Raw genomic sequence first — 27,725 nt, 5'->3', positions numbered from 1 at the left:
GGTTGTGTCACCATATTATCAGATTTGTTTGCCCGGCTCGTTGCTGATTGGTTAGGAAGCCAGCTTCCCAGCCAATCAGCATCGAGCCAGCTTCCCGGCGGCACTGACGGGCAGAGGAAATCTCCCTCTGACCGGAAGTTCCAGTATGGGGAAAGGTATCGGAGCATTTGGGCGAGTACGAGTACTCGCCCAAATACACGGTAATAGCACCGATACTAGTATCGGTGCATCCATAGAAATACATTTGGTCATTTTAGGTGGAGTTTTAGTGAGTGTGTGTGTGTGTGTGTTATAATTAAAGTGATATAACAGTCAAAATGTTTTTAAGCTTTTTCAAATGCTGATTATATCACTTACAAAGGATGCAGCTCCTTGATAGTTTAAAGCTGTAGTTTCCTGCAGAATCAGCTAGTCCCCGACCTCTGGCCCTGATATCCTATTGTAGGTTGTCTCCTTTCCCTTGCAGGGCCCTATGGAGCCACCCTTGCGCATGCTAATAGGCTGTTAATCTCCACAAACACACAGGTACAGCAAGGCAAGGCAAGCCATTTTCCCCCCTCCCTGCTCCCCACTCTTTCCTTTTTCCAAGCTTGCAGATAGACATCTGCTGGAGTCAGCTCTATCCCTTGTGATCTTGTACTGGACAGAGAGCTGGAAGCAGCTGTTCAGAAAAACGACAACTAAGTGCTTGGGGAGAAAAATAAAGAAACTTTGCTGGGCAATGTATATTTGTTTGATCCGGATCCAATTTTAAAATTACAACTTTCGATTGCAGAAAAAAAAATGCTACATTTACTAAAAATGTCAGTAATTTCCATCATATTTTGATAAATGAAAAAAGAAAAAAAACTTACGAGGCGCTGTTGGGAACAAAAAAATATTTAATATATGACCAATGTTTTATAAGGAATCTCAGAATTAGTGTAAAGAAAAACGGAAGAATGTGAAATTGTACTGGGTAAAAAGAAAAAAAAGGCAATAATTAGAAGAGGTATTGGAAAATCCACAAAGAAACAAACAATGAGGTTGAGGCAGAAAGAAAACAAGGCCAAGATCAAGTAGGATCTACGGTATTAGAGTAAGTCAGGAAAATATGCAGACCAGGGAGGCGAGAAGGCTCTTATCTGTCATTCACATCTATGTATATATTCAGGAATGATGACAATGTTAGAAGAAAAAAAAAAGAACGTTGGCTATTCAAATCCAGACTGCCTTCAAAAAGACACAACAAGTGTCCATTCTTTTTAATGCTAAATGAAAGAGATGGTTTAGAAAAGACTTCAAGTCTATGGCAAACTGGATAATAACAAATCACAGATTCCTCATGCTGAAAGACACAGAGCATTAGTGATGTCATTCTAAAAATGTTCCTCAACAGTGAATTGTTTTTTTTTGTATCCATCTCCTGACTTGTGCCTGTCCGCAACTTTATCCCGGAGATCTTTTGACAGTGCCTTGCCACCCATAGTTCATTTTTTTGATTCAGGTGCACTACCGGGGACTGAAATGCTCCAGGAAAGCTCTTTTCATGCCGAGCTAATCAAAATGACTATGCATTAAAACCTTTATCTTGTCACGTATGTATCCAATTTACCATTTTGGGGTTTACCAATCATATTTAGCATAGAAATTCTTAATGGGTCGTGTAACTGGGGACATGGCAGCAGTGTGTATTGACAGAATACATTGTACTGGAAGGTATCCCTCTTTATCATCTCAGAAAGCTGGGGTGCATGCATTAACCATGTACAAATCAGCCATAAGCATCTAACTGAATTAATTAAAGCAAGTCCATTGTCACAGTTTCACCACCCAGATATCCTCACACTTAAAGCATTAAAGGGTTTCTAAACCCTCCGTTTTTTTGCATATATCTACTGCTAGCAAGCCGTAGATATATGCAAAAAGTATTTCTTTTTAAACGCTTTAAAAGCGTTTTAAACTTACCCCTGCCTTCGCCACGCGCTCCTGTCCGAAAATGCTCGGGCGGGAGACGAGGAGAGACACAAGGTAAGTCTATGGACGCGTGCACCTGCATGCAGACTCCGTGGGACAGGAAGTGCCAGCAAGCACAGAGGAGTCAGCGCTGGATCGGAGACCCGCAGCAGCGCTGGAGAGAAGGCTGAAAACGACAGGAAAGAAGAAGATCGGATTAAGAAACATAATTTAAGGTAAGTGTTTTAATTAACATTGGGGGGAGGGGAAAAAAAGTTTTTGACTTTAAAGGAGAACTATGACATGAGTGATTTCCACTCACGTCTAAGCCGACCTGTGACAATGAGACTGTCACAGGTCGGCTCAGTAGATCGGGAGGTGAGGGAAAACATACCGGGTTCCCTCACCTCTCGATCCTGTCACGGCTCTCTGCCGTGACAGGGGGAGGGGCTGGATTCCCCTCTCCCCGCTCCGATCTGCCAGCGCTGACTGGCGGAACGGACGGGGGAGGGGGCGGGTACAGCTGGCTCTGCCTCTGGATAGGCAGAGCCAGCTGTCACTCACGCAGCTGGGCGGATCCCATCATCTAAGTCGCGATCCGCTCCGGCTGCGGCGTCTCAGTATAACGCGAGCTGTAGCTCGCGGTATACTGATCTTAGGGTGACGGGAGGACGCTAGTTTGTGTCCTCCCGTTACCCCAAGGAGAACTATTGGGAAAAACACTGACCCCCCATAGTTCTCCTTTAATGTCTCAAACTGGATAATAACAAATCACAGATTCCTCATGCTGAAAGACACAGAGCATTAGTGATGTCATTCTAAAAATGTTCCTCAACAGTGAATTGTTTTTTTTTGTATCCATCTCCTGACTTGTGCCTGTCCGCAACTTTATCCCGGAGATCTTTTGACAGTGCCTTGCCACCCATAGTTCATTTTTTTGATTCAGGTGCACTACCGGGGACTGAAATGCTCCAGGAAAGCTCTTTTCATGCCGAGCTAATCAAAATGACTATGCATTAAAACCTTTATCTTGTCACGTATGTATCCAATTTACCATTTTGGGGTTTACCAATCATATTTAGCATAGAAATTCTTAATGGGTCGTGTAACTGGGGACATGGCAGCAGTGTGTATTGACAGAATACATTGTACTGGAAGGTATCCCTCTTTATCATCTCAGAAAGCTGGGGTGCATGCATTAACCATGTACAAATCAGCCATAAGCATCTAACTGAATTAATTAAAGCAAGTCCATTGTCACAGTTTCACCACCCAGATATCCTCACACTTAAAGCATTAAAGGGTTTCTAAACCCTCCGTTTTTTTGCATATATCTACTGCTAGCAAGCCGTAGATATATGCAAAAAGTATTTCTTTTTAAACGCTTTAAAAGCGTTTTAAACTTACCCCTGCCTTCGCCACGCGCTCCTGTCCGAAAATGCTCGGGCGGGAGACGAGGAGAGACACAAGGTAAGTCTATGGACGCGTGCACCTGCATGCAGACTCCGTGGGACAGGAAGTGCCAGCAAGCACAGAGGAGTCAGCGCTGGATCGGAGACCCGCAGCAGCGCTGGAGAGAAGGCTGAAAACGACAGGAAAGAAGAAGATCGGATTAAGAAACATAATTTAAGGTAAGTGTTTTAATTAACATTGGGGGGAGGGGAAAAAAAGTTTTTGACTTTAAAGGAGAACTATGACATGAGTGATTTCCACTCACGTCTAAGCCGACCTGTGACAATGAGACTGTCACAGGTCGGCTCAGTAGATCGGGAGGTGAGGGAAAACATACCGGGTTCCCTCACCTCTCGATCCTGTCACGGCTCTCTGCCGTGACAGGGGGAGGGGCTGGATTCCCCTCTCCCCGCTCCGATCTGCCAGCGCTGACTGGCGGAACGGACGGGGGAGGGGGCGGGTACAGCTGGCTCTGCCTCTGGATAGGCAGAGCCAGCTGTCACTCACGCAGCTGGGCGGATCCCATCATCTAAGTCGCGATCCGCTCCGGCTGCGGCGTCTCAGTATAACGCGAGCTGTAGCTCGCGGTATACTGATCTTAGGGTGACGGGAGGACGCTAGTTTGTGTCCTCCCGTTACCCCAAGGAGAACTATTGGGAAAAACACTGACCCCCCATAGTTCTCCTTTAATGTCACTTTAAGTTGTTAAAGGGAAATCAAGTCCCAAAACTACTTTACTGAAGGAATCTATTCTCTACGTTCAAACTAGGAATGGTAACATGGCCATTGACTAGGAATTAGGGATGCCCAGATACCAGTGCTGATACTTGGCATTTTCACGAGAACTATCAGGGTTGCAGCAGTTGTAGCTGTGACTGGCTCTGGCGCTCCACCATTGTACTGAAAACATTATTCTGTATTGTTTTAGAAAAACTGTCACATGACAATAAACAAAAATGTATTAGTACTTGTATCTGTGAGGACTTGGACAAGTATCAGTACTTGTAAAAATGGTATCGGTGTATCCCGAATATATACATTTATTTAAAAAAAATTATGCATTAAAACAGAGATGTACAAATCCCAGGAGCTCCGTGTGTTCCTTACAAATGACAGCTGCCTCCTAACTTTTGAATTTTTCTCTAGTCTAGTCTTGCAGCTGGAAAAGTATCTGTACTTGTACCGAGTATGGTACTTGGTATCTGAACATCCCTACTAGGAATGGTCATGGGATTTTTGCCAAAACATTTTCAGTCTCCCATACCCAAATGGGAGTGTCCATATGATCAATGCTTTGCTGATGCATTGGAGAAATGACCGGGCAATGGAGGAACGCCTGACCTTATGTCCTAAGGTAATCTTTAACACCTGGCCTTGTCTTCAGGCCAAGGTAAGTACCAAACGAAATTGTCTGGAATCTGTACAAGCAGCAGTCTGTTAACAGATTATGCTACACACAAGGGTTGAATAATTATAATTTTCTTGATTTCCTGTAATCACCCTTTGAGGGCCTTTCACATCGATAAATATACAGTTATCCATTAAAAAAATAAGTGGGTCAATCCAGAGACATCCATCCGTACGTTGTTGTACAATAGGCTCAAAGCAACACAACTTGGAGTATAAACTGCCATTTGTGAACAATAAAAACCAGGCCTGTAGCCCGCAGAAGACGGGGCACTAATGACATGTGACCCTACTGCTAACACATCAGAAAGCTATAGAGGGCCAGAATGTGCAATCAGCAGCAAGCTTTCTACCTATAAATCAAGAACTTCAGCTGTTTCCCCAAGCCAAAATGCCAAGCAACCTTATTTCTTTGGTATTGCAGGAGAATTAAGAAAAAGGACTTGTGCTGCCAAAGTTCACAGCTCCGAAAGATAAATGAGCTTTTACTATTGGAACTCGGTTTAATATTGTTTAAAGGTACCAAATACAAGTGCTGTGCCAAAGTGGGTCGGATTTCCTGCAGGTTAGGTGACCATTTCCTGGAATATGTTTTTCTTGGAAAGGCTGCGACCCCCAGGAGACCTAATTATCAACAGAATGCAATCCTGTTGAGACCAAGCAAGGGATACCCGAGAGTGCGAAAAAGAGAGCGAGAGAAAGAGACGGAACACAAAACAAGTGCTCTGAGCGCCTGATTAGACGGCCCACTGAGCGATGACAGTCCAGCGAGCCAATACAAAGTTGCTTTCCCTGCCAAGGAGGTCTTTTGCAGATCTTTCACAGCAAACAATTTACAATTAGGCTCCCCATGATCACTCAAAACCACATTAGCAGCAAGGGGTTTAATTATCGCTGTGTGCATGGGAGGGTTTTCTTTTTTCCTGAAGGCCTTTATAATAGGAATTTTCACTAACGTTGTGTGGGATATAGGCTCTGGCATGCATTTTCTGCTAATAAAAACAATAACTGTAATACAAACACAATTCTGGGGCTTGTTGGTTTAAATATCTTCACAGAACAAATAAAATAATTAAAACTTAAATAAATCATCAGCTTGGCGTGTACTGGCGATTCGGGGTTGTTTCATGGAGTTGTGGTCTCTTGGCAGACAGTTGCATACAGAAAGAACGTGATTGTACTGAAAGATTGCCAGGCGTAATATCTTGTTTCTAATAAAAGATACAAGGAAAATAAAAAATTGCCCTTTCCAAAATGCTTAAAGAACTCCTGCATAAGAGGTCATGGGTTCAAGATTTCATAAAGTATTCTCAAGCCCTCGGTTTACTAAAGTCATGGACTGCCAGCCTGTAACTCAAGATTTCCATCCCTGGCCCTTTTAAATAACAGATGTTGCCCATGTTTTGTACTTATGGCATAATGAGTAAGGTGTGACACAGCCAACCTACCTCTTTCCACTCAGCACCAGAAAATGACTAACATATAGAATCACCTCCTTTCAGTGACCTTACCTCTGCTCCAAAATCCTTGCCTCCTTCCTCAACCCCACACTAGTGGACTTTCAAGTTCTCCTTTTCCATTTCTACCAATCCCCCTCAATGCTTTGAAATGTTCGCCCCTACCTTAGTTAGTAAACTGGATAATGCCTCCTGCCCTTATATGTGGCTGGTCTGACTTGGCAACACTTGAGGTGCAACACTTCACCACTTCAATTATGTCCTCCAATCTGCTATTTTCAAACTACCTCCTCTAGTCTCACCGTGATTTCTCCTGTTACTTCTATTCTAACCAGTTCAGTACCCCAAAAGATTTGTTTGTACGCATGCTTTCAACGTTTCAGTTATGTCCATAAACGAATTACTTCAAAGTGGCGCTGCAGCATCAGAATACGTTTGTCTTTGGTAGAGCAGAAAGGATTAAAAGTTATGTCCATGTTGGAATACCAACCAACCTCCTGTCTTATAAATTAGGAAGTAAAGATGGCCATAAAATCGAAACTGTGGGTTGCCCTGTGGGCACCTGTGGCTTTCTTAGTAGCGGAACAGCGACTGCATCAATCAGTTCAATCGTCGATTTTCCACCCAGATCATTCAATTTTTTCAGGTGACGTTTTAGTGGGAAAAAAGGTAGTGGGGAGGCGGGGATACAATCATGTAGCTGTTATCCAACCTTCATCTAGGCTGAGCGTGCCTGATCAAGCATACTATCATGTAGCTGCTCCCCAACCTTCAACTAGGCTGAGCTTGCCTGAGCAAACACAACACTCTGAAGCCCATCTGGCTAACTGCACTTGACGCCACCCAAATGAAAGGGCTTGTCTCAATTCCCTTGCTCTAGTCCCATCACCATACAAGTGCAGCAACACGCTACATGAATTGAATTTGTTTTATTCCGGGTGGTTTAGTAAAAACCTGCCAAGACCCTTCTGCACTAACGCATTTCACCCAATGGAGGGGCTTACATCGATTAGAGCAGAAAGATCTTGGCGAGATTTGTCGAAACCACCTGGATGAATAAAGAGTACTGAAACACTGCATCCATGTTGTGTGCGGCTGCATTTTATATTGTTCTTATGAAAAGAGGGAAAAGTCGAATGTGTACACACTGGGAACACCACTATAATTTAAGAATAAAATACACTCACACTTATATAAAGTGATATTAAACCCTAATGTAAAAAAAAGCATATAGTGCCCATTTTTCTTTTTTTTTCCGCGGATGTTTTAATTTCCTCTTCAGAAAATGCTGTTTTCAGGTGACTCCGTCCCCTTACAGAATCCCATGGAGTCACCTTTGCGTACACACTCCCAGCTGGCACCATGGACGAGTCTCCTTACATCCATAGAAACAGCCTCACCAGTAAGCCATCCCCCCAATCCTCCCCTGCCTGCACTGTCCCTAGTACACTGCACAGTAACGCAATACTCAGGGCACGCGCTTCCCTGCTTGGAGCTTCCGGGAATCAGTGGTCTGCAACCTGGAGCCGGCAGCGGTGAAGAGCACAGAATCTAAGGGGGTTATTCACAAAAGGGTGAAGAGTTTGGAGAAGGCAGAGAAGTGAACAATCTAGGACAGAGGGGCCCACAATTTTTGTGTTAAGATCTACTTTTCAAATGACGAGCTACATGATATCTACCAACGAAAAAAAAAAAACTCCCTCGCTCTCTCTCCTGGCTGTCTCTCCTTGTTCATACGCCTGGCTGTCTCTCCTCTTTGTCCTGGCTGTCATTCCTCGTTCTTTCTCCTGGCTGTCTCTCTTTGCTCTCTTGGCTGTCTCTCCTTGCTCTCTCTTTCCTGGCTGTCTCTCCTCGCTCTCTCTCCCCTGGCTGTCTCTCCTCTCTCTTCTATCTATCTCTTCCCGCTCTCTCTCCTGGCTCACCTTGCTGTATTTTGCAACAGGCTGTGTAAACTAATATTCTTTGATGTAATACATAGCACTTCAACCACCATTATCCACCAGAAAGGTGTCAGGGAGCTTGGCTCAGCAGACTCAGGCTAATAGGTAATCATGTGTGCACAGCTAAATGAATATACCAAAATGGAATAAAGGGGCCGCCATTCACACCCTCCGTGATCTACCAGCATCACCTTTGAGAGCTAGTGGTAGGTCACAATCTACCTAATGGGCACCCCTGATCTAGGACAACATAGCTGAACTGGAAAGTGAGCTGAATTAGAGAATTTTTCCAAATCAGCTATTTTGGCCTAGATTGTTCCCTGCTCCTGCCTTCTCCAAACTCTTCACCCTTTAGTGAATAACCCTGTAAGTGTTTTTGCCCATATATACAGCAAAAATTTTACTGGGGGATGTTTAACTGCCTGCTTGGAAGGCATTCAATTAAAAAATGTTGTGTTTACTACTACTCAAGGTATAAATACTTTTGTATACTTATATACTTAATGTAAGTAAACCTATTTAATACCTGGTAGGGACACAGGCATCCTGTAAAATACCATGCTACCCGGCACTACTACAATGCTATTAAGCGATCTTCTGGGTCCTCTACTAACGCTTTTCTGAGTGACTTTACCTCTGCTGTTAAAACACAGATGGTTGCTCGCTTGGCACACTGGCCATTCAGTGAATGTCTAGTATTGTTATCACTGAATACTTGCCATTCTCCAATTGATTCATTGTTTTACTGGATCCCCATGACCTTATCGGGTATAAAATATGTAACATTACACTGGCCCAAGCTTAACCAATGTAAGTTGAAATAGTTATACCTGAATTCAGCTTTAAAAACAGAAATGGGTTTTAAAAGGAGCCTGCACTTGCAATGACCACCAATAACACCATAATGAGTGAATCCTGTAGAGTACAGCAGCGTGCTGTGTTGATGTGGAAAACCGCCGAATGTACCCTGCACAGACCCTCCAACTTCTATACATGTGTCCGATAGAGGATGCATTCTGGTGAATTCCTCACCTCATCAAGACTACAATACTGTGTGTCCACTGGAGATATTTCCCCTCATTTCCTGACCTGGTAACACCAAGGGTGCTGCTGATAGTTGAACTTCCTGTCTCTCGTGTTAGTGTCAATGGTTCGCCAGTGGATTCTCAAACAAAAACTCCAGAGATGGGAAGCAAGAAGTTCAATCCGTAGCCATACCCTTGAGTGTGACCAGGGCAGGAAGAAATGTAAGATCTCACCAAAGGGGACACAGACGTCAATAAAAATCTGACAAATAATCTAACAAATCTCCACTCTATCCAAAAAGTTATATTTTGGCTGGAGTTCCACTAAGTGAAAGACACATTTACTAATACATGAGTTGTATATATACAAAATAAAAAAATCGCAGACAAAGGCGGCAGGTTTCCATGATTAAAAAAAAACCTACATTTCATCATTTTTGCCAGCAGATGGAAAGATCCGCAGTCGCAGAAAGTAATGAGAAACACAGTTTTTATTACAGAATGTAAAGCCCGGAGCTGCTCACAAGCACATATAAACTTCTCCCGACACCAATTGGAATGATAGGGTCTCGCTGGGGATATTACAAGGGAACAGGTGTTAGTAACACCAGCCCCTCGCTGAACTGAAATTGATGTGTATAATACACTTACTATCGTCCCCGAGTTTGGAAGCGTGGTCGTTTATCAACTCTTCACCGACTTCAATGATGTGTTCGCTGTTCCTGTAGTTCTCCTCACGCCAAGTCTTCATCTTGTCACGCATTTCTGGAAAAGGCAATGTCAGATGTTGAGCATATTATATGGCAGCGTGGTCACAATGAACTATAGAAAATAAATTACAGCACGATTTATAGAGGTGCAGAGTTTTGTAAAATGTATTCTTAGATTATATCAAATCTAATTATAAGTAACAGAAAAACATATGTCTAGGATAATTAAGAATAATACATCTGAGACTGACAGCGATCACAATGTATCTATTACATTCATATTCTGGTCTTTTAGGGTAAATCTATGAATCTTTTCATGCGATTTTTTGTTCAGGAAAAAGAACAAAACAGTACTTATAAGTAATGTGAATGTGTTGGGCACAGTAGAAAACTGTTTAACATGCCTGGGATCCCATTCAAATAGCAGTTCTGGAATTGTGTGGACTTGCCCGGCTGTGTGGGACTTTTGGCAGAAAATGGTGGTCATGGTGTAACTGGAATATTGTTGCAACGGGACCATAATTTGTCCCTATTGGGTCTAGTGGAGAGCATGGCCCCTACGTTGGCAGCTAGAACTCTTGCACCATTTTGATCACACCACACCGGACAGCAGGCACAATGTGCCTTGCGATCCCGTGCAGGCGATCGCATTGCGGCCGGAGGGCACGGCTACAGTGCCATTCACTTCAATGGCCCGTCACGCCCCCTCCTGCCCCACAAAAAAGTGAGCCGGACGCAATTCGATGCAGTGCGTTCCGGCCAGAATCGGACCGGAACGCAGTGCATCTGGTGTGAACGTACCCTTAGAGCCGGCATGGGTCAGCTGCCTTGTCCCATGGTGGCTCTAATTATTGGTGTATGTTTTACTTTCCCCATACTTCTCCTTCAAAAGGTTCAGTTGAGCTTTAACCCTTTGACTAAAAATCCTCTTAGCATTGACAGAAGTGATGCAATCTGTGCCCAAGCGTTGCATCCTAGGAAGGTTACTTCAGTAGAGCATTGCTGGGAGATCTAATCTGTAATCTCATGAGACTAGGGCAACAACTAATCAACATAATCGATGATTGAAGAAGTTGTCAACTTTTTCAATCATCGATTAATCGGCTTCCGATTGGTTGGCCCTATTCACGGCTCCGCACGCCACACTTCCTCCCCACCTCACGCTTGCCGCTGCCAGGCCCGCCCGCATCCACCGCCACACCTCCTCACGCTCACTGCCCACCCACATCCTCGATTGGCACAGGGTCGCGGGGAGAAGAAGTAAGGAGGAGCAGGTGTGGGGGGATGACAGCTGCCGATAGACAGGCCCGATCTCAGAAACAAGTTGCTGGAAGACTGCTCAGGTAAGCCTGCACTTTCCCCACACATGGTGCTCTATAATGTATTGCTGGGATTTGTATTCCTCTTTAGCGGATGGTACATTGTGCTGTATATTATACAGAGGAATACAAATCCCATATATACACTGTATGTATTATGTATTGCTGGGATTTGTTGTATCCCTATATAGCGGGTGGTATTCTGCATTGCGTTGTATAGAGGACTACAAATCAAGGAATAATACATTATACAGTGTAATGCAGAATACCACCAGTTATAGAGAAGTACAACAAATCCCAGCAATAATACATTATACAGTGGTGCAATGCCAAATACCACCAGCTATAGGAGGACTACAAAACCTAGCAATAGTACAGCGTAATGCAGAATACCCCCAGCTATAATGTACTATTGCTGGGTTTTGTAGTCCTCTATAGCTGGTGGTATTCTGCATTGTGCTGTATAGAGGACCACAAAACAATACAATAGTACATTATACAGCGCAATGCAGAATACCGCCAGCTATAGAGGACTACAAAGCCCAGCAATAGTACATTATACAGCGCAATGCAGAATACCGCCAGCTATAATGTACTATTTCTGGGATTTGTTGTATTTCTCCTATAGCCGGTGCCATTCTGCATTCCTTTTTGTATAATTTTACACTTTCCATTTCACTATATTGCACACCACACTTTTTTTTTAATAATAAAAAAAAAAAAAAAAGGGACAGCAATTTTCTAGAATTATGCATTTGTAGAATGTCGTTACTAAACATATCTAAAAAGGTGCGTTTGTTGTTTATTTTGAAGATATGGGTAAAAGTTCCTCTTTAAGGTCCTTTGCTTCACGCTGTAACGAACGCCGAGATGAATGCACAAAAGCCTATTTCTTCCATGAAATCAATGGAAAAAGCCACAAAGGATAAAATGAATTCATTGCACGTTGCATAGCATGATGAGAGGTAAGATTAGCGAGACACCGAGAATCCATCTAAAATATGACCCAGCAGAGAGAAAATGATTTTCCATGTGTACATATAACATCAGACTAGCAAACCCGACAAGGACTTCACTTGCCAGGAGCAATCTCATATCTCTCATAAACCTGTCAGTGTTTTTACACATAGTTTTTAAACCTGACCAAAAACCACTCTTGGGTAGTATTTCCTACAAAGCCGGCTAAGAACAAGCACTTCTCCACAGACAGACCCCTGGAAACTTCAACCGAGAAGTGTGAGTATCAGTGAGCGTCAATACATCTAAAAATCTGGCAAGGGTCAAAGGCATAGAAAAATGACAAGCGAGCCAACTTTCCCTACCTACCGATAACTTGGCGCTCGCGGACATCCCCACACCAGTGTAAACTATCGCAGGAGGAGGATATGCTTTCACGCGGCTAGGTTCGCTTCTAACATTTGTCACCCAAATGTGGAATTAGCCATTCTGCTAATTCCGGAAAACAGACTTTTATAAGTATTATTTCTCCCAGGAATAGTGATGTTCTAACACATAGCTCTCCGACACTTTATACTGGGCACTGTACTTTACAGAGTGTTTGTCTTATGAAACATCTGTATTGGAGAAGTTAAATCGAGGTGTTAGCTGAAAGTTTTATATAATAAAAGGGTCTAATGAGTCAGTGCATAAACTTTGTTAGATTTGGTTTTTGTTGCTTTTTAACAGATACACTTTGTCCACCATTACACATTGTACCACTAAAACAAGGCAGCTTAGCTTAATGCACACTAACGTTAAATAAATTTGCAGTATGTATGTAAAAAAAAGGAAAACATTTATAAAAAAAATAAACAATAGTAAGATAAAAAATTATAACAAATAAAAAAAAAGTAAAACGATAAGATAAATAAAAAAAAATTAAAAAAAAAAGTGATAATAAAAAAAAGGGAAAAAAAACAATAAAAGAAAACTAACCCTGTCGCCCCTGCCATTCTCCATTGATGGGGTGGAAGAGGGGGGTTGGCGGGGGGTGGGGAGCATTGTGGAATCCGGACTTGGGGCGGCAGGAAGAGTAAATCCGGCCCTGGCCATACACATACCTTGTTCTTGCAGTCTTCTCTTCCTTAGCAGGGGGGAGGGGGCTGTGATTTGCATATGAATGAGCCACGATATTAACATATGAATGGGTCGCAGCTTATTGATATGCACATTACCGTGACCCATTCATATGCTAATATCTCGGCAGGACAGTGTAGGAACAGGAACAGCAAGCTTCGGAGAGAGCAGAGAGAGCTGTGGGCAGGGCTCTGACTATAGGAAACTGAAGATCAGAGCCCCGTCGATTGTGCTGCTCCTGTGTATGGGAGGGAGGCGCTGTTTATCCGCCCTCCCCCACCAGCGCCCTCAAGCGGCCGCTTGTGTTGACTATGTGGTAGCGTCGGCCCTGTATGTATGGACCGTATTTTACGATGGGTGCATGTAAACCTTTGCACTGTATTGTAGCCTGTTGTCTAGCATCGTTGATTGGTTCATACCGCTTAGTGTTCTTCATTGCTAGGTTTCATGTGGCTCCTTGCCGCCTAGGATCCTTCATTGCTAGGTCGCATGATGCTCCTTGCCGCCTAGCATCCTTCACTGCTAGGCTGCATGTGGCTCCTTGCCGCCTAGCATCCTTCATTGCTAGGTCGCATCTGGCTCCTTGCCGCCTAGCATCCTATATTGCTAGGCTGCATGTGGCTCCTTGCCGCCTTGCATCCTTCATTGTTAGGCTGCATGTGGCTCCTTGCCGCCTAGCATCCTTCATTTCTAGGTTTCATGTGGCTCCTTGCTGCCTAGCATCCTTCATTGCTAGGCTGCATGTGGCTCCTTGCTGCCTAGCATCCTTCATTGCTAGGGTGCATGTAGCTCCTTACCGCCTAGCACGCTTCATTGATAGGTCGCGCGTGGCTCCTTGCCACCTAGCATCCTTCATTGCTAGGTTGTAGGAGGCTCCTTGCTGCCTAGTGACCTTTGTTGCTAGGGCAAATGCCTGCTTTCAGTGTTGGAGAAGCAGAGAAACAACCCCAGAGCATAATGTTTCCACCTCCGTGCTTGACGGTAGGGATGGTGCTCTTAGGGTCATAGCCAGCATTTTTCTTCCTCCAAACATGGCGAGTCGAGTTAATGCCAAAGAGCTCAATTTCGGTCTCATCTGACCACAGCACTTTCTCCTAATCCTTCTCTGAATCATTTTAGATGTTTATTGGTAAACTTCAGACGGGCCTGTACATGTGCCTTCTTGAGGAGGGGGACCTTGCGGGCGCTGCAGGATCTCAACCCATCGCAGTGTATTGTGTTACCAATGGTTTGTTTAGTGACTGTGGTCCCAACTGCCTTGAGATCATTCCCAAGCTCCTCCCGTGTAGTTTTGGCCTGATCCCTCACTTTTTTCATGATCATTCTTACCCTATGAGGTGAAATCTTGCATGGAGCTCCAGACTGAGGGCGATTGATGGTTATTTTGTATTGCTTCCATTTGCGAATAAATCGCTTCAACAGTTGTTTCCTTCTCACCAAGCTTCTTCCTGATAGTCTTTTAGCCCATTCCAGCCTTGTGCAGGTCTACAATCTTGTCCCTAACATCCTTTGACAGCTCTTTGGTCTTCCCCCATGGTGGTGAGGTTTGAATGGAAGAAAGAGATTCTGTGGACACGCGTCTTTTATATACATAACGAGTTGTCGTTAGGAGCACCTTCTTAAATTGACAGGACTAATCTGTGTACCACATAGCCAGTCTGTGGGAGGAGCCAGAATTATTGTTGGTTGGTAGGGGATCAAATACTTATTTTACTCACTGAACTGCAACTCAATTTATAAAATTTGTATCATGTGTTTTTTTTTTTCCGGGATCTTTGGTTGATAGTCTGTCTCTATCATTTAAAATACACCCATGATATAAATTATAGACCTTTCATTTCTTTGTAAGTGGACAAACCTATAAAATCTGCAGGGGATATCTAAAAGGGTAATTGAGTAAGCATGAGTCTCAATTGGGAAAATAATTAATCACTGTGACTTCCCGATGTATATGCCCTTAGAATTAGACTTACTAATTCTATATGTATACTTCCCAATTGAGACTCTTGCTTCCTCAATTACCCTTTCAATGTTCAATTAGTTTTATTTCACAGTATGAATGCATTACTACTCAGTTTGTTTCAGCATTTTAGGGGTTAAAAAAATCTTGACCATGTGAGTTCAACAATAAAGACTCAGTGAGAACGCCCCATGCCAGATTCTGACGAAGTCCTGGGAAAGTAGGCGGGGCGAAACGTGTCATGGCAGTGGACGCCTAGCTGAGATCTCACCTGCATGTCAGGTAGCACACTCCGGTGTGACGGCACCAATTGCGATCACATAAGAAGGAATTGCTTTGAAGTTGCCCAAAACCTCCTGGTATACCAAAACTCCAAAGGGAAAAGCAAAGACATTTTTACATCATTTCTCCAATTGAAGACCATCCAGAGCAATTCAAAAGTCCAGAGGAATCGGTTCCTAAACAATATGCGTGAGTACTCCCCTATTGAAATCGTGCATTGTTTGTCTGGAGATCTCCCTGTATGAGATCAATTACCAGGAGACACCCAATCCCTATTGTGCGGGACTACATTCTGACCCAGGAAGTAAAAATTGGATGAGAATATCCATGATCTAGTACATTTACACATTGTACTTCATCGCCGCTGGGGATACAAAAGCAATTATTTGTCACCAGTTGCATCGATTCATTGGGACATACAGAATCTTATACCCCCCCAGTGGAAACTACTGTCTGTAGCAATTACTTCCACCAATTTATATTCCATATTTCACCATAGGGGTGATCGCAACATTGTCTTCAAATGCTGTCAGCTCAAATTTGAACATTAAGAGCTCCACCGGCCTTCATACATATATCAATCAGCTTGTCCGTGAATGCATGCTTGAAGTGAGTGCATGAATGGTTGGATTATCATGTTTTAACTGGGATTCAGGTGGTGGTGTTGGTTTGTCATGATAACCTGTGATTTAAACTTTATTGCATAAAATGATATTTGTGTACCACAGCAGACACTCCAACCCTCAGTAACTGTCTTTGATTTGATCTCCTCTAGATCATATCACCTTTTCTTGCTAGTATCTATTTAACAGTTGAGGATTGTTGAGTGCCACAAAAAAACTATGATAACTACACCCTAAGAAGGGGTTAACTTAAATAGGGTGTGGTCTCTGGATACAACTTGTCTATTTCTAGATCTAGTAATCTGCACTTAGTAAACATGGCCACTGTCAGAAGACTGGAGAAGAAAAAAGAGAAATACAGTATGCAAAGAATACAAAGCCGGCAATTATCTAGAAGTATGTGTTTGTAGATTGTCTGTTTGTAGGTGTGCCTGTTATTTTTAAAGATTTGGGTCAAGGTCCACTATAACATAAAAAAGGCTGCAATAGACACCCTGCAATGACAGGAAATGATTCTTATACCTGCAGGTCTGTGCTGGGCCAGTGTAGTGTCCATATCACCCTGCCTTCTGTAACCTGGTACAAACAGATGAGATATGTCACCAGCACACCACAATGAAATCATGTCACAAAGAAAGCAATGCTATCAGGCCACTATGTTTCTCTTCGTCAGGCTCATTATGACCGTTGTCATAATAAGCTTGATGAAGGGATCAATAGTGGTCTTTGTGACATGATATGCATGAGTCAATAAAAGATATTTGAAGATTTTACTCCGGTGTGCTGGTGACATATTATATACACTATGTAATAGCAAATATGTGACAGGCCCTCTTTATGACCCCTGTCACTGACGGACCCCAAAGAAGCCGAGGAAGCAGAGACCTGCTTCACCAGCTTCTTCTTCTGGCTCTAAGAGCTGAGAATGTACACAGTGACACCAGAAGTGATGTAATGCACAGAAATGCAGGGTCCAGTGATCGGAGGAGAGATCAGCGGCTAGAAATTTTCTGATCTCCCTCCAATCTGTCAGAGGCGACCCGCTGTGCCAGTCCTGGGCCCACACAGGGATAACGGAGCACGGGGAAGCCGGAGGGGGAAGAACATTCCGCCGCATCGTTCAAGCTTTCCGGCGGCTGTATAGACGCCGGATCGCTTTTATTTAAGCAGCAATCACCTGCTGTTTAAAAAGATACCAAGAACAGGACTGCAGCATAACGAGATCAGGACAGAACGTTTTTTGACAATGGGCGGTCCTTAAGTAGTTAAGCAACACCATCCGCAGCCACTTCAGCACCCATTTACAAGGGGCAGACTTGTAAGAACTTGGGTGGGATACACACTGGACTGTAACCTGGTACAAGACCAAGTTTTACCCTTCCTCAATATAAAATGATTTCAACGTAATAATTTGTGCCCACATTATTTTTGTGCATAATATGGGCACAAAATCTGAAATCAGCAGGATAGGCGAGGTTTATGTCATACTGACCCCTATCCCATACAAGCCAGTATATATATATAAAAATAAATAACACACTCAAAAAGAGTGTACCCCTTCACACTATCATAGGTGCCTGAGGAATATAAAAGGCCAAGCAGTTACAAGAGAGACTTCTTTGCATCAGTTACACACTTTATAAAGTTTGAACAAATGAAAGAGTTGGAGTTTTAAAAAAGAAACGTCCATCTGTATTAAATTTTGTTCTCTGAGCTGGAACATTTTATCTAGTTACAGTGATTAGATTAAATGGGATAACATCCCACTTTCCTCTACTTTATAAGGCTATTAGAAGTCAATGATGAGTTTGAGAGTCAGAAAGAGATCTTTGGATCGAGCACTTTTTAACCACAGAATGTAAAGTCGCTCACTTGTATGCTTTTCAACCATTTCAGTGGGTCCGTTATCCTGTATTATACATTTACAATTTTAGGCTGCTCCGCCAGTATGCACTCAGTAATAAGAACGAGTAGCAGAGAAAACTCCCGTCATTGAGGAGCAATATTAAATATAATAGTAGGGACATTAAGAGTAAAAAAATATTTTTTTTTAAAGCTGAAATGTTGTCTAAATACATGAGCCATGTGTATTCCTACTTGAATCTTTGTGTATTTCTTCCAGATCTGTGGTGTAATCCAGTGTGACACTTTCCCCATGTGCATGAGCTTCCTGTAATACAGACCAGTCACTGCTGCTCGCTCTCCTTGTGCAGGGCGACAGGTCTCGTATCCGCCCCCTAGGCAGCCTCTAGTGGGTGGGGCCTGCTGAGTCCCTCCCACAGCTCTGCTCTGAACCCTAAGGACTTGTTCACACCAACAGTCGCGCTCAACCGCATACCTGCTTGTGTGCCCGAATGGTGCTGATTTGCGCCATCTAGCCACATCGCACATCTTTTTTTGTTGTTGTTGTTATTGGAACTTTATTGAAATGTCACAATTTATTACTTTCTCTGGGCTCACTGCAGTGTGATGGGGTTGTACCGTCACCACCCATGACAAGGAAAATTGCCTTGTCTTGGATTTGGGCTGCACTGGAACAAATGGCTGGCACAGCCCGAATGCAGCTGTAAACTGGCCCAGAGGGCTTGTTTCCACCAGACCGTGCGCTCATTGCACTGTCCGGTGCCCGAAACGCAAGGGATCGCATACACAAAGTCTCCTTGTGTTCTGGGGTGGCAGGGGGGTCGGCATTGCCATTCATGTCAATGGCACAGCAGACACTCCCGTCCGCATTGTGATCGGCCACACAGGACCACGTGGTAAAACAATGCCCTGCGTTCCAGTACATGCACTGGAACGCAGGGCATTGTATTGCTACGCGGTCCTGTGCAGCCAATCGCACTGCAGGCGGGGGGAATGTCTCCATTGACATGAATGGCACTGCCACGCCCCCTCCTGCCCCAGAATGCAAGACTTTGTGTATGCGATCCCTTGGGTTCCGGGCACCGGACAGTGCGATGAGCGCACGGGCTGGTGGAAACGAGCCCTAAAACAGAATTTACAAAAAATATCTAATTTTGATCATTTTGAAGTGACTGAAGCAGCAATCCGTCTGCAGATCATCAGGGAGCCGTGGTATGGTGACTGATACACCGGCTTTGCTATGCTTTTTTTTAAATATATGAAAACATGGTCCTTTCTACTTGTTACCTGATGTGACCTATGCAACCAAATGCGATGGGCAAAGTGGTGTGTAGGAGTAAATTACGGGCTCGCTAAACTACTTTTATTTCTCAAGGCAAAACAGACAGAGCGTGCGGCAAACTGTGGTGATCAATTCCCTATGATTTCATTTTAAGAGTGGATGAGTTTCACAAATGAACTGTAAAGCGGCACTTAAGTCAAGAAAAACATGTCTAATTGCAGCCGCTACTTAAGATGGCATTAAAAGCTTTGCTAAAACTGGATTTTCTTTCAAACAAAAATACCGGAGGGGGAAAAAAAAAAAAAATGATATTCCATATAGAAACAGTAATGCTCCCAGACTTCCTTCTGGATGCTCCCGTTTCAGATCACTTATTTAACCTGGCTCTCCTCTTGTTTTATCTGGTCGTGAATATTCCATCTCTTGTGGAAAATTATTTTTTTGTCTGCGGGCTTAACTGTAATTAAAGACCCCGCATTATTTTCTTTAGTAAACAAAACGTTATTGGTTGTGATGTTTATGGTGAATGTTTAATATAGATCACTTGTTACTAGACTGCATGCTGACACTCTGCCATAAGACATCTTCTATACAAACAGATGTTACAAAGTGCACAAAGAAAGCACTGTCCACCGTCCATCAATCTAAACTACACACGGTGCAGAGAATCTCATCCTGTGGACAGGAGCAACACATGGACAGTACTGGGCATTGTGGGTATGTACATGCACATGTGCTCACTCAATACTATGTAAGCTGCAGTTTGTTTTCTTCTACTTTTCTCAAAAGAGAGCAAATGTTCCAAAAGGGAGCAAATGACACTACACTCAGGAGTTACATCTTAGATATGCATTCAAATACCCCAATTGTTAACAAAAATGTATCTTATTTGTGCATCAGTCAGCTGTAGATCCTCAAATCATCTCTGAATTGGTGCTAACACTGTCCTTCCTTCTGGAGGGTGGCTACTTTTGTTCCCCATGGTCCCTGTGTGCGATGTACAGTAGTCACCGCTCCAAGCTCACTCCCGTGATGGACTACAATCTCATGTTTAGTTAACTAATTTGTATGGAGATTGTAGTCCATCACAGGAGTGATATTGGAGTTGTGGCTACTTTACAACACACACAGGGACCATGGGGAACAAAAGTAGCCACCCTTCAGAAGAAGGACAGTGTCAGCACCAATTCAGAGATGATTTGAGGACCTACAGCCGAGTGATACACAAATAAGATATATTTTTGGTAATAGTTAAAGTACCTGAATACATTTTTAAGACTTAAAGTGACATTAAAGTAAAAAAAAATGTTTCCCTCCCCCAATGTTAATTACATTTTTGTGATTAGTTAAGGTTCCTGAAGGCATTTGTAAATGTTACTCCTGAGCTGAGTACCCAGGATACTCCTGGAAAACACCATCTATATGGTGATGGGAGGTCGCTGTTAGCAACAACAACATGCGCATACTTCATCTTGAGAACTCTTACTCCTAGGTGTGTGGTCCTACCATTCCTGAAGTTTCTACCACAAATCTGCCTGCTGATCTGCTTTCTTTTATTTTGCCTTTCAGATATTTATTTCTTATGAGGCTTTCCCAGTCCATTGGTATCATTTCTCCTGACCCCAGCAACAGAACCATCAATCATAGTTTGAATCCTGCCTGTTGTCACTTGTGTTTTCTAAGTGCAACATCGTTACTTTGATTGTATTACATTGTTTCTCCTACAATAATGCACTAGATCAGTGGTTCTCAACCTGTGCACCTCAGGACCCACATTTGTCGGTCATTAAGTCGCGACCCAAGTCGCACTGCAATGGAACGCACGGCAGTGTGGGCTGCTGTGCTGTGATGGAGCTCCATCCATATGTGCAATGCTTGTAGAGCTCCCAATGCGCGCCTGTAGAGGTGCCGGGAGCCAGAATGTGATGTTACTCCGGTCCAAGTACCGCTATAGGACATGCAACGGGCTATAAGCAATGCATTTATGAATGGAGCTCCCTCGCTGTCATACCCCCAGCCCACCCCACCCCCACCCTAAGCTGACACTGGGCAGTAGGGCTGCAACAACTAATCGACATAATCGATTATAATCGATTATTGAAAAAGTTGTCAACTTTTTCAATCATCGTTTAATCGGCTTCCGATTGGTTGGCCCTGTTCACGGCTCCACACACGCTGCGCGCCACACCTCCTCCCCACCTCACGCTCGCCGCTGCCAGGCTGCATCCACGCTCCACCTCCTCCCCGCCCGCCCCCATGCACGATCGGCACAGGGATGCGGGGAGAATAAGTAACGAGGAGCAGGTGTGGGCGGATGACAGCCGCTGATAGACCGGCCCCATCTCAGAAACAAGTTGCTGGAAGACTGCTCAGGTAAGCCTGCACTTTCCCTCACATGGTGCTCTATAATGTATTGCTGGGATAGTGAGATTAGTATTCCTCTATAGCTGTATATTATACAGAGCAATGTACCATCAGCTATAGAGGAATACAAATCCCAGCAATACATTATATACTGTATGTATTATGTATTGCTGGGATTTGTTGTATTCTTATATAGCTGGTGGTATTCTGCATTGCGCTGTATAGAGGTCTACAAATCCCAGCAATAATACATTATACAGCGCAATGCAGAATACCACCAGCTATAGAAGAGTACAACAAATCCCAGCAATAATACATTATACAGCGGTGCAATGCCGAATACCACTAGCTATAGGGGACTACAAAACCCAGCAATACATTATACAGCAATGCAGAATACCACCACCTATAGAGGACTACAAAACCCAGCAATAGTACATTATAGCTGGCGGTATTCTGCATTGTGCTGTATAATGTACTATTGCTGGGTTTTGTAGTCCTCTATAGCCGGTGCCATTCTGCATTCATTGCTGTATAATTTTACACTTTTCATTTCACTATATTGCACACCACACTTTTTTTTCTTCTTTTTTATGTCCACTGCTCCAAGCTTGCTCCTGTGCTGGACTGCAATCTCAATACAAACTAGTAGTCCCATCACTGGAGCCATTTTTTAACATTTATTTTCTTATCCAATTAATCGAATTTAATAATCGGCTAACTAATCGATTTTGAAAATAATCGTTAGCTGCAGCTCTACTGGGCAGCATATTTTGAATGGCTGTTCGGTGTGAGAATGGACAGTGCTACACTAGGGTGAGGCTAAGGAGCATGTAGGGACCCACTGAAAACAGGGTAGCGACCCACCAGTTGAGAACCAAGGCACTAGACGGTTGTGTCCACGCTCTACTTTTTCTTTGTTATAAGACAGATAAATAAGGGGACAAATATTTTATGGTTAATGCTGCAGGGTAAAAATGAAAATGAATATACAGATTCTTGCCATAACTGCTTCTCTTTAAATTGACACTAAAGGGCAAAAAAAATTAAAAATTTAAAAAAATACTACCAGGCAGTGGCGTAACAATCACCATAGCGACCCAGGCGGTTACTATGGGGCCCCGGGGGGCCGGCAAGGACATCTGCCTGATGCTGTGTGGGCCGCCTGAGTCGCTATGGCATTTCAGGCTGCTGGCTGTCACTGGCGGCTGTGAGGAGAAACACGCAGCCATTCACATATGAAGCGGCGCGTACCTCCTCACAGCTGCTGTATCGATGACAACCGGCAGCTTCGGGGGAGGTGGCTGGGCCAGTCATCGGCAGTGATGGAGGCAGGCCCAGCGATCGAGGAGGCAGGTCTTAGCGATGAGGAGGCTGGCCTGGCTATCAAGGAGGTGGGGCCCAGTGATGGAGGAGGCGGGGCCCGCAAGCAATCACGTAGGAGAAGGAGGTGGACAGAGGATTGGCCAGACAGGTAAGAGGGCTTGACCGCCCGCCTGAGACCCTGCAGAGCTCACCATAGAGAGTCTATCAGGTGGGCTGTTTGGGTTATCAGGTGGACTTATCTAGAAAAATCACAGGGCCCCATACAAGATGTTGCTATGGGGCCCTGTCTAGTTACGCCCCTGCTACCAGGTAGTGTTGTTTTTTTGGTAGAAGAGATTTTGCATGCTTTTTCGTCATAAAAAAATCTGATTTACTTCTTGGGTAGAAATGTTATTTATGTACACTGCCTCCGGCGCATGTGCGGTGTCCACTCCCATCCCAATCATGGCATCTGTAATCCATTGACAACAACTAGGACATCAGAAGTTAGGAGCCAGCTGTCATTTTCAAGGGCATTGGCTACCCAGCTTCTGAGATTTGTCCGGCCCTGCAATAGAAGCATCCTAAAATATTTCATTGATATAAAAAACATTAACAATTTACCTTCCCAGTTCACATCGAACATGTCAGAAACCTTCGCCATTTTCTCGTCTGCAAAATACAAAAAGAGTAAAAAATATTTCACGTATCATCAGGGGTGTGGGCATTTTTTTTTTTAAAACTACTAATCCAAGGACTAACGCTACTTGTCATAATGCAAAGAATTTATTTTACCGTGATAAGCGCCGCTTCTCATTGGCTCAGCGCAGTCAGGTCATTTAAATAACAGTTCTATAGTTGTGTTATGTCTACAGTCTCACGTTTACTTTACCCATTTGTATTGAGATTGTAGTCCTTCACAGGAGTGAGCTTGGAGCGGTGACTACTTTATAACACACAGGGACCATGGGGGACAAAAGTAGCACCCCTCCAGAAGGAAGGACAGTGTCAGCACCAATTCAGAGATGATTTGAGGATCTGTAGCCAAGTGATACACAAATAAGATTTTTGTTAATAGTTAAAGGTGCTTGAATGTATTTTTAAATCTAACTCCTGAGTTTCATGTCAGTGTTAGTGCTGGAACGCATGCATTGCCATGTGTTGGGGTGCTGCATCAGAATTCAATGTGCTACCTAACGCAGCACAAATTAAGTGCAGGCCGCATTTTGCTGCATTGGGACGCCATTTAAAATGCCGCCCCATTAAAGGGCATTACTGCAATCCGCATGTGTGAACAGGTCCTAAGCCTCCACGTTTCTCTCATTTGCTCAAGTGGATGTAAAGTGGACTGATGTAAAATTGCTGCTGGGCGTGTCTTCTTTTATACCAGGAGAGATTGTGTGCAGTTGGTGTATACAATGAATGAATTTCAAACAAAATTGATTTCGGAACGTTTGTTCGACTTTCCAATCGTTCCAATTGGTGATCGATTTCGACAAAAATGATGAGAACATTTGAAGGAGCATGTTAAAAAAAAAGTTCATCGAACCAAATTCTAACAGTTAAACTCCAAAATTAGGTGTTAAATCAAAAACAAAAATCAAAGGAAATGTCAAACAATTGTCTAGTCTGTGACGGCATCATGGAATGTTCCAACAAGATATTTTGTACAAACGTTTGTTCAAAAACCTGCCCGTGTATACCCTACTTGAGTCTCTTCTACTAAAACTCCCCTACCCGCCTGTCAGCAATTTTATTTTTTTCTGTGCACCGAGCCACAAATGCCAAGATGAAGTAACTCCCGGCCAATCAAGAGGCGGAAGAAAAGCCGCAGAAGATGGCAGCATCTGTGTCGGAGGGGAGAACGGACGATGGGCAGGATTTACATCATGCCGGCCAATCAAGAGGCTGAAGATGCCGAACCCGGAAGAAGAGCCGCAGAAGATGGCAGCATCTGTGTCGGAGGGGAGAGCGGACGATGGGCAGTAATTACATCATGCCGGCCAATCAAGAGGCTGAAGATGCCGAACCCGGAAGAAGAGCGGCAGAAGATGGCAGCATCTGTGTCGGAGGGGAGAACGGACGATGGGCAGTAATTACATCATGCCGGCCAATCAAGAGGCTGAAGATGCCGAACCCGGAAGAAGAGCGGCAGAAGATGGCAGCATCTGTGTTGGAGGGGAGAGCGGACAAAGCAGCACTGGAGGAGATCAGTTACAAGGCTCATGATGTGCTGAGATGCTGTGCATACAAACACATTATGACAAACACCTCCGGGAGGGCTTAAAAAAAACAACAACAACAACTTTAAACTAAAAACTCTTGTCAAGACATTGTTAGTATCATATAGACTGGACAAGGATCAGACTCTCTCAACCAGCGTGCCACGTTGCCCCAGATGTGTCTTGTAGGTTCCTCGGGGGTGCCTCATAATGTTTGCATATCATCACATTACCACGGTGCAGGTGGGCCGGCTGTCATCACCATGGAAACAAATGACACTAATCCAGGAGGGTGGGAGCCAATCAGAAAAGGACAGAAGCTTGCACCAGCCCAGCTACGGCTTCTGATGTGATGGAAGGACTCTGATGTGAAGATGGAACTCATGTAAAGAATGATCCCCCTTTAAAATCCAAACCAGACACCCATCTCGAATAAGGATCTAGTGGATCGATTGGAAAGATTTTGGAAGGACTCCATGTCATTTTTTTAAATTTTATACTAGGGATGCATGGATACCAGTATCAGTACCGGTACTGTGCACTTCCACGTGTGTACTCGTGAGGATGCCCCGATACTAAAGGCCGATACTGGCCCTCTACATTTTTAAACAAGAGCGGCTGCCGTAAGGTCCCGTGCTTGCTGGGGACCTCGGCCCGCCCTACCTTGCCACCTCCCCCTTTCCCACTGCAAGACCCAGAAGGCCGCCCTGGTGAGACCGTGCACAGCCTTCTGAGGTGCCGCACAGCCCTGGTGAGACCGTGCACAGCCTCCTGAGGTGCCGCACAGCCCTGGCGAGACCCCACACAGCCCCCTGAGGTGCCGCACAGCCCTGGTGAGACCCCGCACAGCCCCCTGAGGTGTCGCACAGCCCTGGTGAGCCCCCGCACAGCCTCCTGAGGTGTCGCACAGCCCTGGTGAGACCACGCACAGCCCTGGTGAGACCCCTGTGTATATGGGAGTGTATTATACTGGCATCGCTGTGTATATGGCAGTGTATTATACTGACACCTCTGTGTATATGGCAGTGTATTATACCTACACCACCGTGTATATAGCAGTGTCTTATACCGACACCTCTGTGTATATGACAGTGTATTATACCGACACCTCTGTGTATATGACAGTGTATTATACCGACACCCCTGTGTATATGACAGTGTATTATACTGACACCCCTGTGTATATGACAGTGTATTATACTGACACCCCTGTGTATATGGCAGTGTATTATACTGACACCCCTGTGTATATGACAGTGTATTATACTGACACCTCTGTGTATATAGCAGGGTATTATACTGACACCCCTGTGTATATGGCAGTGTATTATACTGACACCTCTGTGTATATGACAGTGTATTATACTGACACCTCTGCGTATATGACAGTGTATTATACTGACACCCCTGTGTATATGGCAGGGTATTATACTTACACCCCTGTGTATATGGCAGTGTATTATACCGACAGCTCTGTGTATATGGCAGTGTATTATACTGACACCCCTGTGTATATGGCAGGGTATTATACTGACAGCCCTGTGTATATGGCAGGGTATTATAATGGCACCTCAGTGCAGCAGTCTGCTCCTATCATTGCCCCCTCCTCACGCACGTTCATAGTGACCCCGGTACCGACCGCTCACCGTACCTTGCTCTATGACACCCGAAGCTCCACCGACCTCCTGCACCCCAATCACAGGAGACTGAGAAGAAGGTGGGACGTAACGTGTGACGTCAGAGTAGCTGCACGTTCACCACACTCGTACGTCTGTGCGTGCCGCGTCACTATGGGGGGAGGTGTGTCTCCTCAGCGTGATGATGCTCTCGGTGTGTAGCTTTCGTCCTGTGTGGGGCCCCTACCAGTTTCATGCCGCGCTCTATGAATGAATTACCGAGGCACTGCACGTGTCAGGGCTTTGGTTATTAGATATAAGCAGCCTAAATGTATTCAGCTTTTTATAGGGATACCAATTAACCATAGATGTGTGGGTTGTCTGCAGAAGGGCAGACTGAGGGTGCTGTGTGGAGGAGGGGTAAGGGAAATGTAAAAAAATTTTAACGCATATTTTGACATTGAAGCTGCCGCTATTTTATTTTATAGGTGTTCTGCTCACAGATTTTGATGGTTGGTAAATGCATTTTAGGAGCTTGTTCACACCATTGCGGGGCGTTGATTGGACAGTTCTGTGCAATTGATGCACAATACTGTGTGGTAATTGCAATGCTTTGCGAATTAAAAAAAAAGCGCATGTGCAATTTTTTTTTCCAGCTGCAACACAATATTGCGGCACGGTCGATATAATATACATCACTTCCCGGTCCAGTGATGGGAAGAGAGATTAGCGGCTGTGAGCTGATCGTTGCAAGAGACCCGCCAAGCCTGACCCGGGGACAGCGGTGCCCGGGGAAAGCGACGGCGGCGCCACACGTTACAAACAATCCAGCAGCTGTGTAGACGCCGGATAGCTTGTACAGTAACAGCCATCGCTGGCTGTTAAAA

The 27,725-nt window shown here is 44.2% G+C and overlaps 1 protein-coding gene across 1 annotated transcript in view; it reads right to left on the bottom strand.

Moving 5' to 3' along the window:
• Positions 1 to 26,898, bottom strand: part of EMC2 (ER membrane protein complex subunit 2) — a 70,023-nt gene extending 43,125 nt beyond the window's left edge. The window contains exons 1-3 of the mRNA XM_018570776.1: positions 26,869 to 26,898; positions 23,625 to 23,672; positions 9,868 to 9,981 (exon numbers count right to left, since the gene is read on the bottom strand). Of these exons, the coding sequence (XP_018426278.1) occupies positions 9,868 to 9,981; positions 23,625 to 23,664 (154 nt within the window). The 5' untranslated portion in view covers positions 23,665 to 23,672; positions 26,869 to 26,898. The remainder of the gene's footprint in view (positions 1 to 9,867; positions 9,982 to 23,624; positions 23,673 to 26,868) is intronic.
• Positions 26,899 to 27,725: the final 827 nt, after the last annotated feature.

This window comes from Nanorana parkeri, unplaced genomic scaffold (genome assembly GCF_000935625.1).
Source record: "Nanorana parkeri isolate BGI_ZX_2015 unplaced genomic scaffold, ASM93562v1 scaffold39, whole genome shotgun sequence".
Taxonomy (NCBI): Eukaryota; Metazoa; Chordata; class Amphibia; order Anura; family Dicroglossidae; genus Nanorana; species Nanorana parkeri.
This window is presented reverse-complemented; position numbering and strand designations above follow the sequence as displayed.